The sequence below is a fragment of the Pseudophryne corroboree genome, chromosome 6 (genome assembly GCF_028390025.1).
Source record: "Pseudophryne corroboree isolate aPseCor3 chromosome 6, aPseCor3.hap2, whole genome shotgun sequence".
Classification (NCBI taxonomy): Eukaryota; Metazoa; Chordata; class Amphibia; order Anura; family Myobatrachidae; genus Pseudophryne; species Pseudophryne corroboree.
The window spans coordinates 326,765,405-326,777,359 of NC_086449.1; the positions used below are offsets into that span (position 1 = coordinate 326,765,405).

At 46.9% G+C, this 11,955-nt stretch overlaps 1 protein-coding gene across 1 annotated transcript in view; it reads left to right on the top strand.

The window, feature by feature from the left end:
• SNX1 (sorting nexin 1) overlaps window positions 1-11,955 on the top strand; it is a 144,591-nt gene that overhangs the window by 88,168 nt on the left and 44,468 nt on the right. Inside the window, exon 10 of the mRNA XM_063926341.1 lies at window positions 11,439-11,532. Within this exon, the coding sequence (XP_063782411.1) occupies window positions 11,439-11,532 (94 nt within the window). The remainder of the gene's footprint in view (window positions 1-11,438; window positions 11,533-11,955) is intronic.

The window sequence follows — 11,955 nt, forward strand, 5'->3', positions numbered from 1 at the left end:
TAAAGCTTTAGAACTACCTGGTGTGCACTGGCTCCTCCCCCTATGACCCTCCTCCAAGCCTCAGTTAGATTTTTGTGCCCGAACGAGAAGGGTGCACACTAGGTGGCTCTCCTGAGCTGCTTGGTGAAAAGTTTAGTTTTAGGTTTTTTATTTTCAGTGAGACCTGCTGGCAACAGGCTCACTGCATCGAGGGACTAAGGGGAGAAGAAGCGAACTCACCTGCGTGCAGAGTGGATTGGGCTTCTTAGGCTACTGGACATTAGCTCCTGGGCTATATGGATGAATTTAACCCCTGCCAGAATACATAGAAAAACGGGAGATAAGGCCGCCGATAAGGGGGCGGAGCCTATCTCCTCAGCACACTGGCGCCATTTTCCCTCACAGCTCCGTTGGAGGGAAGCTCCCTGGCTCTCCCCTGCAGTCACTACACTACAGAAAGGGTTAAAAAAGAGAAGGGGGGCACTAATTACGCGCAGTATTAAAGATACAGCAGCTATAAGGGGAAAAAACACTTATATAAGGTTATCCCTGTATATATATAGCGCTTTGATGTGTGCTGGCAAACTCTCCCTCTGTCTCCCCAAAGGGCTAGTGGGGTCCTGTCCTCTATCAGAGCATTCCCTGTGTGTGTGCTGTATGTCGGTACGTTTGTGTCGACATGTATGAGGAGAAAAATGATGTGGAGACGGAGCAGATTGCCTGTAATAGTGATGTCACCCCCTAGGGGGTCGACACCTGAGTGGATGAACTGTTGGAAGGAATTACGTAACAGTGTCAGCTCTGTATAAAAGACAGTGGTTGACATGAGACAGCCGGCTACTCAGCTTGTGCCTGTCCAGACGTCTCATAGGCCGTCAGGGGCTCTAAAGCGCCCGTTACCTCAGATGGCAGATATAGACGCCGACACGGATACTGACTCCAGTGTCGACGGTGAAGAGACAAATGTGATTTCCAGTAGGGCCACACGTTACATGATTGAGGCAATGAAAAATGTTTTACACATTTCTGATAATACGAGTACCACCAAAAAGGGGTATTATGTTCGGTGAGGAAAAACTACCTGTAGTTTTCCTGAATCTGAGAAATTAAATGAGGTGTGTGATGATGCGTGGTTTTCCCCCGATAACAACTGATAATTTCTAAAATGTTATTGGCATTATATCCTTTCCCGCCAGAGGTTAGGGTGCGTTGGGAAACACCCCCTAGGGTGGATAAAGCGCTCACACGCTTGTAAGAACAAGGGCTCTACCCTCTCCTGAGATGGCCGCCCTTAAGGATCCTGCTGATAGAAAGCAGGAGGGCATCCTAAAAGGTATTTACACACATACTGGTGTTATACTGCGACCAGCAATCGCCTCAGCCTGGATGTGCAGTGCTGGGTTGGCGTGGTCGGATTCCCTGACTGAAAATATTGATACCCTAGATAGGGACAGTATATTATTGCCTATAGAGCATTTAAAAGATGCATTTCTATATATGCGTGATGCACAGCGGAATATTTGCCGACTGGCATCAAGTCTAAGTGCGTTGTCCATTTCTACCAGTAGAGGGTTATGGACACGACAGTGGTCAGGTGATGCGGATTCCAAACGGCATTTGGAAGTATTGCCTTATTAAGGGGATGAGTTATTTGGGGTCGGTCTTTCAGACCTGGTGGCCACGGCAACAGCTGGGAAATCCACGTTTGTACCCCAGGTCGCCTCTCAACATGGGAAGACGCCGTATTATCAGGCGCAGTCTTTTCGTGGGCAAGCGGGCAAAAGGTTCCTCATTTCTGCCCCGTGACAGAGGGAGAGGAAAAAGGCTGCAGAAATCAGCCAGTTCCCAGGAACAGAAACCCTCTCCCGCCTCTGCCAAGCCCTCAGTATGACGCTGGGGCTTTACAAGCAGAATCAGGCACGGTGGGGGCCCGTCTCAATGAATTTCAGTGGGCTCACTCGCAAGTAGACCCCTGGATCCTTCAGGTGATATCTCAGGGGTACAAATTGGAATTCGAGACGTCTCCCCCTCGCCGTTTCCTAAAGTCGGCTTTACCGATGTCTCCTTCTGACAGGGAGACAGTTTTGGAAGCCATTCACAAGCTGTATTCCCAGCAGGTGATAATCAAGGTACCCCTCCTGCAACAGGGAAAGGGGTATTATTCCACACTGTTGTGGTACCGAAGCCGGACGGCTCGGTGAGACCGATTCTAAATCTAAAATCTTTGAACACTTACATACAGAGGTTCAAATTCAAGATTGAGTCACTCAGAGCAGTGATTGCGAACCTGGAAGAAGAGGACTACATGATGTCTCGGTACATCCGGGATGCTTACCTTCATGTCCCAATTTACCCTTCTCACCAAGGGTACCTCAGGTTTATGGTACAGAACTGTCACTATCAGTTTCAGACGCTGCCGTATGGATGGTCCACGGCACCCCGGGTCTTTACCAAGGTAATGGCCGAAATGATGATACTCCTTCGAAGGAAGGGAATTTTAGTTATCCCTTACTTGGACGATTCCCTGATGAGGGTAAGATCCAGGGAACAGTTGGAGGTCGGTGTAGCACTATCTCAGGTAGTGTTGCGGCAGCACGATTGGATTCTCAATATTCCAAAATCGCAGCTGATTCCGACGACTCGTCTTCTGTTCTTAGGGATGATCCTGGACACAGTTCAGAAAAAGGTGTTTCTCCCGGAGGAGAAAGTCAGGGAGTTATCCGAGCTAGTCGGGAACCTCCTATAACCGAGCCAAGTCTCAGTACATCAATGAGATGGTTCTGGAAAAAATGGTGGCTTCCTATGAAGCAATCCCATGCGGCAGATTCCACGCAAAAACTTTCCAGTGGGACCTGCTGGACAAATGGTCTGGGTCGCATCTTCAGATGCATCAGCAGATAACCCTGTCACCAAGCACAAGGGTGTCTCTCCTGTGGTGGTTGCAGAGTGCTCATCTTCTAGAGGGCCGCACATTCAGGACTGGGTCCTGGTGACCACGGATGCCAGCCTGCGAGGCTGGGGAGCAGTCACACAGGGAAGGAATTTCCAGAGCTTATGGTCAAGCCTGGAGACATCACTTCACATAAATATCCATAAGCTAAGGGCCATTTACAATGCTCTAAGCTCAGCAAGACCTCTGCTTCAAGGTCACCCGGAGTTGATCCAGTCGGACAACATCACGGCAGTCACCCACGTAAACAGACAGGGTGACACAAGAAGCAGAAGGGCAATGGCAGAAGCTGCAAGGATTCTTCGCTGGGCGGAAAATCATGTGATAGCACTGTCAACAGTATTCATTCCGGGAGTGGACAACTGGGAAGCAGACTTCCTCAGCAGACACGACCTCCACCCGGGAGAGTGGGGACTTCACCCAGAAGTCTTCCACATGTTTATAAAACTCGACAAGTATTGCGCCAGGTCAAGGGACCCTCAGGCAATAGCTGTAGACGCTCTGGTAACACAGTGGGTGTACCAGTCAGTGTATGTGTTCCCTCCTCTGCCTCTCATAACCAAGGTACTGAGAATTATAAGATGGAGAGGAGTAAGCACTATATTCGTGGCTCCGGATTGGCCAAGAAGGACTTGGTAACCGGAACTTCAAGAGATGCTCACGGAGGATCCGTGGCCTCTACCTCTAAGAAGGGACCTGCTCCAGCAAGGACCCTGTCTGTTCCAAGACTTACCGCGACTGCGTTTAACGGCAGGGCGGTTGAACGCCGGATCCTGAAGGAAAAAGGCATTCCGGATGAAGTCATCCCTATCCTGATCAAAGCCAGGAAAGATATAACCGCAAAACATTATCACCGCATTTGGCGAAAATATGTTGCGTGGTGCGAGGCCAGTAAGGCCCCGACGGAGGAATTTTCAACTAGGTCGATTCCTACATTTCCTGCAAACAGGAGTGTCTATGGGCCTGAAATGGGGGTCCATTAAGGTTCAAATTTCGGCCCTGTCAATTTTCTTCCAAAAAGAACTAGCTTCAGTCCCTGAAGTTCAGACGTTTGTGAAAGGGGTACTGTATATACAGCCTCCTTTTGTGCCTCCAGTGGCACCTTGGGATCTAAATGTAGTTTTTGGGTTCCAAAAGTCACATTGGTTTGAACCACTTAAATATGTGGAGTTAAAATATCTCACATGGAAAGTGGTCATGCTGTTGGCCCTGGCCTGGGCCAGGTGCGTGTCAGAATTGGCGGCTTTATCCTGTAAAAGCCCTCATCTGATTTTCCATTCGGACAGGGCGGAATTGAGGACTTGTCCTCAGTTTCTCCCTAAGGTGGTTTTCAGCGTTTCACCTGAATCAACCTATTGTGGTGCCTGCGGCTACTAGGGACTTGGAGGACTCCAAGTTGCTAGACGTTGTCAGAGCCCTGGAAATATTGGTTTCCAGGACGGCTGGAGTCAGAAAATCTGACTCGTTGTTTATTCTGTATGCACCCAACAAGCTGGGTGCTCCTGCTTCTAAGCAGACTATTGCTCGTTGGATTTGTAGTACAATTCAGCTTGCACATTCTGTGGCAGGCCTGCCACAGCCAAAATCTGTAAAAGCCCATTCCACAAGGAAGGTGGGCTCATCTTGGGCGGCTGCCCGAGGGGTCTCGGCTTTACAACTTTGCCGAGCAGCTACTTGGTCAGGAGCAAATACGTTTGTAAAATTCTACAAATTTGATACCCTGGCTGAGGAGGACCTGGAGTTCTCTCAATTGGTGCTGCAGAGTCATCCGCACTCTCCCGCCCGTTTGGGAGCTTTGGTATAATCCCCATGGTCCTTACGGAGTCCCCAGCATCCACTTAGGACGTTAGAGAAAATAAGAATTTACTTACCGATAATTCTATTTCTCGTAGTCCGTAGTGGATGCTGGGCGCCCATCCCAAGTGCGGATTGTCTGCAATACTGGTGCATAGTTATTGTTACCAAAAAATCGGGTTATTGCTGTAGTGAGCCATCTTTTCTAGAGGCTCCTCTGTTATCATGCTGTTAACTGGGTTTAGATCACAAGTTATATGGTGTGATTGGTGTGGCTGGTATGAGTCTTACCCGGGATTCAAAATCCTTCCTTATTGTGTACGCTCGTCCGGGCACAGTATCCTAACTGAGGCTTGGAGGAGGGTCATAGGGGGAGGAGCCAGTGCACACCAGGTAGTTCTAAAGCTTTACTTTTGTGCCCAGTCTCCTGCGGAGCCGCTATTCCCCATGGTCCTTACGGAGTCCCCAGCATCCACTACGGACTACGAGAAATAGAATTATCGGTAAGTAAATTCTTATTATTACATTCTTCTTAGCTTTTCAAAACATAATTCTGTTTGCACTGAAGTTTATCCTATTTCATGAAAGATAATATAGGGGGAGTTCAGGTAGACCTAGTAATTTACAGGGTGTAATAAAAGGTGATGGCCTCCGGCTTTAACTCCCGCGGCTATTCGATTAGAGCCCTTTTTCTCGCCCAGTAAGTTAACCTGTTATCACATATGTCTGGGAACTTATCCTGGGAACAGGTTATTTATTGGGGGTTTTTGGGGGGTCTACGCAGACCCGAAAAGTAATCCCTGAAAAGTGCAGCCTGTGGGGACGAATTGAATAGCCCTATGGCACCAATTAACCTGCTGTAAATTACCACTGCTAATTGAATTCCCCCAATAGAATTTAGATGTGTCAAAAGCATAATGACTTTATGGAGTATGTGCATGTCACATTATACCACAGGTTCTCAAACTCTGTCCTCAGGACCCCCCACACAGTGCATGTTTTGCAGGTCTCTTCACCGAATCACAAGTGAACTAATTAGGTCCACCTGTGGATCTTTTAATTTGTGTCAGTGAGTAATGAGTACACCTGTGTACCTGCTGGGTTACCTGGAAAAACGTTGACTGTTTGGGGTCCTGAGGACCGAGTTTGAGAACCTGTGCATTATACAATATAGCACGTAGTTGTGATATGGCCCATACAAAGGGGGTAATTCCAAGTTGATCGGAGCAGGAATTTTGTTAGCAGTTGGGCAAAACCATGTGCACTGCAGGGGAGGCAGATATAACATGTGCAGAAAGAGTTAGATTTGGGTGGGTTATTTTATTTCTGTGCATGGTAAATACTGGCTGCTTTATTTTTACACTGCAAATTAGATTGCAGATTGAACACACCACACCCAAATCTAACTCTCTCTGCACATGTTAAATCTGCCTCCCCTGCAGTGCACATGGTTTTGCCCAACTGCTAACAAAATTCCTGCTGCGATCAACTTGGAATTAACCCCATAGTACACTGAGGATGTTTATATGGGATCAGTATGAGATCCCGGCGGTCAGGAGGCCGACGCCGGCAGTCCGACAACTGGGATCCCGGCGGCGAGCGCAACATGTTCCCTCACGGGCTCGCTGCGCTCGCCACGTCTCTGGCCCGGTGGCGACATTAGGTCGCCACAGGGTTCCACTCTCCTTCGGGTGGTGGCGTGGACCACCACCCAAGAGGGGTAACCAGCCGACAGTCGGGACTCCGACCGCCAGTATTTCAGCTGATGTCGGGATTCCGCCGTCTGTATCCTGACCGCGGGGATCCCGACAGGCGGAAAATTGACTGCCTCCCGTTTATATACAGAAAAAAAGTAGCTCTCCGTTTAGTAGTGCACAGTAGAGAATGAACTACTGAAATTTACAGTTACAAAATAATGGGCTTATTTATCAATGAGTGATAAATTTCACAATGAGTGATAAATTGCACCAGCCAATCAGCTCCTAACTGTCATTTTTCAAATAGACTGTAACATGGCAGTTATGAGCTGATTGGCTGATGCAATTTATCACTCACAGTGAAATTTATCACTGATAAATGAGTGCATAAGTTATTTAATTTACATTGAAAAGATTTCAGCGTGTATCAGGGAATCAAAAATGAAGATAAAATAAAAATAGTATAGTAACTGAAAAAAAATGTAAGAAAATCATGTAAAGTGATTGCGACTAATCTTATTATAACTCATATTTTTATTTATAAGATTGTGTCCTACTCTTTACATTAGTTTGTGTAATAAATAGTGAGTAGCTTTCTTATATTTGTGACTATCGTGTTCTCCCCAAGCTATATTTGTCAGGTGGTCTGTACTGCAAAATTCCCCTGCTGCCCAGCACTGTGATAAGCCGAAAGTCGCACTGCACTGACATTTTATATGGAAGTGTCAGCGCAGCGCGACTTATTGGCCACGTCACAGTGTTGGGCGGCATCAGACTGGAGGCAGCGCATATCTGTCGCTAGTATAAAAGGAAGAGAGCCGTTGCTGGCGGTAACAGGGAAGAGAGTTGACTGCATGCATCCACTCTATGTTACAGCGGCCGTGTATTGCTTGTCACTGGGTCTACTGTGTAGCCAGAAAGTGGGGCAGTATCTGGGCTGAATAGAAGTCCAGCCAACAAATGGGGCAGAATGTGGGCTGTGCTGCCATCTGTGTCCAACCATCAAGTGGGGCTGACTATCTCTGTCCAAAAACCAAGTGCGGTAGTATCTGGGCCACTGTTAAAAAGATATCCGTGTTCAGCCAGCTGTTACCCATACTTAGTAAGAATTACATTGGAAAACAATATTCATTTTCTTTAGGAAAAATGAACGTACGAGCACAACAACAGAGCCAGAGATTACCAAGAGGGACATTGCAGACAAGGCTGGTCCATATCAGTCAGTCTGTTGCTCATGAATAAATGTTTCTCTAAACATCGATCGCATATCAGGAGTAAACAGTGACTGGTTTAAAACATTTCAGTGGTTGTTGGTAAAAGATAATGGAATGCGTTCCACGTGTATAAAATATGGAAAGAGATCTGCCACAAATAAGGACGTGACATGGGTGACTATTTTGTGCAAAAGACTTTGAAAAGAAAGTTTACTTATTATTATTACTACCAGTTGTTTATATAGCTCACACATATTCCGCAGCGCTTTACTTGAATGAGGAAAGTGAGCTACACACTGATTCGTGTTCTTTAATTTGCAATTTCGCTTGATTAAATGGCAAAGATGCTTTTGTGGGAGCTTTAAGAACTATGTATTTGTTACCAAAAAACAAACTACCCCATACTGTTGCTGCTCCATCACCCCCAGCGGGCACAGAAACTCCGGCCTCAGGACAGTTACTTCCAGCGGGGCAAGGGGAGCAGAGGCTAAAGCTGCTCACTCTGGGACCCCAGGACAGCAAGGCGGCACCATGAGGCACCAAGCATCTTCATAGCAGTCCATCCTCCGGTCCCGGGAGACGGACCGGAGGAGCTTGTGTGGACACTGGTGCGCTATGACTCCACTAGACCACCAGGGCCTTTCACTGGCACAGGCAATCCTTAATGTGGCCAGAGTACCAGATGATTAACGCCAGCATTCTACCTGTGGCCCCTCCCCCCAGCTCAGGGAGCCATTCAATTCAGTCTTTCCGTCGCTGAACTGCTCCTCTTCTATCCTTCTCCCCCTCAGAGACCCAGGGCAGCCATCTTCAGCACAGCTACACGTCTCTGAGAACCCTGGGTCCAGTCTCCCTGTATACATCTCCAAGGAGCCAGATTTCACATTGCTAATATCCTACCAGCTGCTGCTGCAGTGTAGTTGATTTAGTGGCCATTGCAGTGTAATTTGTAATTGCATTCTGCATTGTCTGTGACTTGTTCTAGCACTGCTGTCTATTCTTTGGGGGTAATTCAGAGTTGATCGCAGCAGCAAATTTGTTAGTAGTTGGGCAAAACCATGTGCACTGCAGATGGGGCAGATATAACATGTGCAGAGAGAGAGTTAGATTTGGGTGGGTTATTTTGTTTCTGTGCAGGGTAAATACTGGCTGCTTTATTTTTACACTGCAATTTAGATTTCAGTTTGAACACACCCCACCCAAATCTAACTCTCTGCACATGTTATATCTGCCCCCTTCCCTGCAGTGCACATGGTTTTGCCCACCTGCTAACAAATTTGCTGCTGCGATCAACTCTGAATTACCCCCATTGTTACATACTCACTGTTGACTCATACCTATCTCTTCTGTTTCTTCCCTTTCACCCTAGTGCCAGGTGTTTAGGGGTTTCTACATTCTTCACTGCTCAGAGTTGCTGAAGTTAGTCACAGCACTGTTTTGTTGCACACTCACTTCTGCCATATTGTGTGCAGAGATTCTCTTGCAGCTATGTCTGGCAAAGGCAGGGGTCGTAAAGAGGCTGAAGCATCTCTGTTAGTCTCATGTAAGTCCTGTTCTGCTGGTTTATCTCCTCAGGACATTGTGCAGGATGATTTGTGCACTGCTTGTTATGCATCTCTCCATCCAGCACCACCAGCCCCTGGGCAAGAACCCTCTTGGGTTTTTTCTCACAATTACTGTGTCAGATAGCTGGCTGCTGCCTGCCAACCCCTGCAATTACACCCCCTACGGGTTTTCCTCAGCAGGTGCATCCTCTCATGACGATGCTTTAGGCTATGCCTGTCCCAGCCTCATCTCCTCCCTCCTGGTTGATGTGCTTTCTACCTCTGTACAAAGCCTGGCACAGACCTCTGTGGTTCGGACCATGCTCAGGGCCTAATTCCAGGTTGATTGCAAAAGCTTCCTCTAATGGGTAAAAGCATGTGCACTGCGGGAGGGGAGGGGTGCAGATGTAACGTGCATAGAGGTTTAGATTTGGGTGGGTTATATTGTTTCTGTGCAGGGTAAATACTGGCTGTTTTATTTTTACACTGCAATTTCGACTTCAGATTGAACACCCCCCACCAAAATCTAAATCTCTCTGCACATGTTATATCTTCCCCACCTGCAGTGCACATTGTTTTGCCCATTAGAGGATGATTTTGCTTTTGCGATCAACTTTTAATTAGGCCCTCAGAGCGTGAAATCCGGCCCCTGCCCATATCTATTACCGGGTATGGCATACTTCTAATGGTGCCCTGCCCAACGTTACGACCCTCTGGTGTTTAAGGTTTGCCGGATCCTTGCCTTTCTTCAAGCTGGATTCAATCTCTGACTTTGCCTGGCCTCTCTCAAAGTGCACATATCTGCTCTGTCCGTCTGGTTCCAGTGCAGGATTGCTCCACTGCCTGATGTTCACACTTTTCTCCAAGGTGTGCTCTATGTTCAACCTTCCTCTGTTCCTCCCGTGGCTCCTTGGTATTTGTCAGTGGTTCTCAACAGACTTCAAGAGCCTCCGTTTGAACCCTTGAAATCATTGGATCTCAAGTGGCTGATAGCGAAGACTCTATTCCTTCTGCCTAATGCATCTGCCCCGCGGGTGTTGGAATTGGGGTCACTCACTTGTCACTCTGCCTTTCTGATTTTTCATTGGGAAAGGGCGGTTCTTGGTACCTGGCCTGGTTACCTTCCTGAGGTAGTGTCCAGATTCCACCTTAACGAAGAAATCATGGTACCAGCCTTCCTCTCCTCTGATCTCTCGGCAGGGGAGTCCTGCTTTGATCTGGTCTGTGCTCTTCGGATCTACATGGATTGTACCGGTTCCCTCAGGACATCGGATTCCCTCTATGTCCTCTATGGATTCCACAAGAGGGATTGGCCAGCTGACAGACAGACTCTGGCCAGGTGGATTCGCATGGCTATCTCACAGGCATATGCGCAGGCTGGCCTTTCTGTGCCTGCTACTGTCTCTGCTAATTCTACTCACTCTGTGGGTCCTTAGTGGGCAGCACGCCGCAGTGGTCTTCTGCCCACACCCTTCTCAGGTTCTATGCCTTTGATACATTTGCTTCCCAGGGTGCTTCCTTTGGTCGTCTGATTCTTCTATCCGCTCAGGAGTGTCCCCTCCCTTGAACAACTGCTTTCAGACATCCCCATTATCTCCCCTGTGCAGCCTATGGAACCAGAAGAAGTAAAGGAGAGTTATAATAGACTTACCTTAGTTAATTCTCTTTCTTCGAGGTCCACCCTGACGCACCTGGCTTCTGTGGGTTTTCTTCTCTTGGTCACTGGTTCCCTTCTTTGATCTGTGAGTGTGTGTGTTCTTGTATTTGCCATGTCTTCCTTCTCTCCTGTTCTGGCCTTGGGCTTGTTGACCAAACTGATCTGCCTGAGCATGGAGGATATGGGGGGGGGGGGGGGGGGAGCATCTTGGGATACCTAAAAGCTTAATTGTTTGGTGTCGGGTCCATCACCACCACCTACACCCCATTGTCTCCCCTGTGGACCCTATGGACCTCAAAGAAAGAGAGTTAACAAAGGTAAGTCTACCATAACTCTTCTTACTTCCTTGACTTTACTTCTGTTGATCACTCTGTATAAGCTACTTGATGTATTTCAAACTAAAAAAGGTATTAATGTATGGTTTTGCTATGTATGCTCCAATTTCTATTATGTTCTTTTGCCTTTTTATTTTTCCTTTTTTATATTTATTGTTTTTTTGTGTTATCTGAAGCTTGCAATAAAAGTAGATGATTAAAAAAAAAAGTATTAACGTATTTATTGCTGGATTTAGACATCCGCTTTTATCTATTTCATTTTGTTTAGTGGTTTGAAGACAAGTTCCAACAGGTAGAATGTGAGGAACAGCATCTACGTAAACTTCACGCTGTGGTAGAGACTCTAGTGAACCACAGGAAAGGTAATTATTCTTGTAATTGAAATGGACAATTTCTATAAATTGCAACATTGTATCAACTGAACGGCGACTGCTATTCAAAAAATATATTGTATTGTCCATGGAACACACGCCGTGTAATCTCTCTACGTAAACTAATATAAATATATATATATATATTTAAACTTGGTTATGAGGCAGCACTCAGATCATAGCTTCAAATACAGTAGCCAACGACTGATTTCCAACATTTCCGTGTCTTTGTATTATGACGCTTTCATCAGGGACAAATTATAAACTATAAACTCACCTTTCAATATACTCACTCTGTTACGCCATGTGCATAGCCAGGCACATATATATCTCCTGAAGGTGCAAGGAAAATTACACCCTCGGGGCTTAACGTGCGGGTTACTATGACCCTAATTCTTGTATCTTTATCAGGCA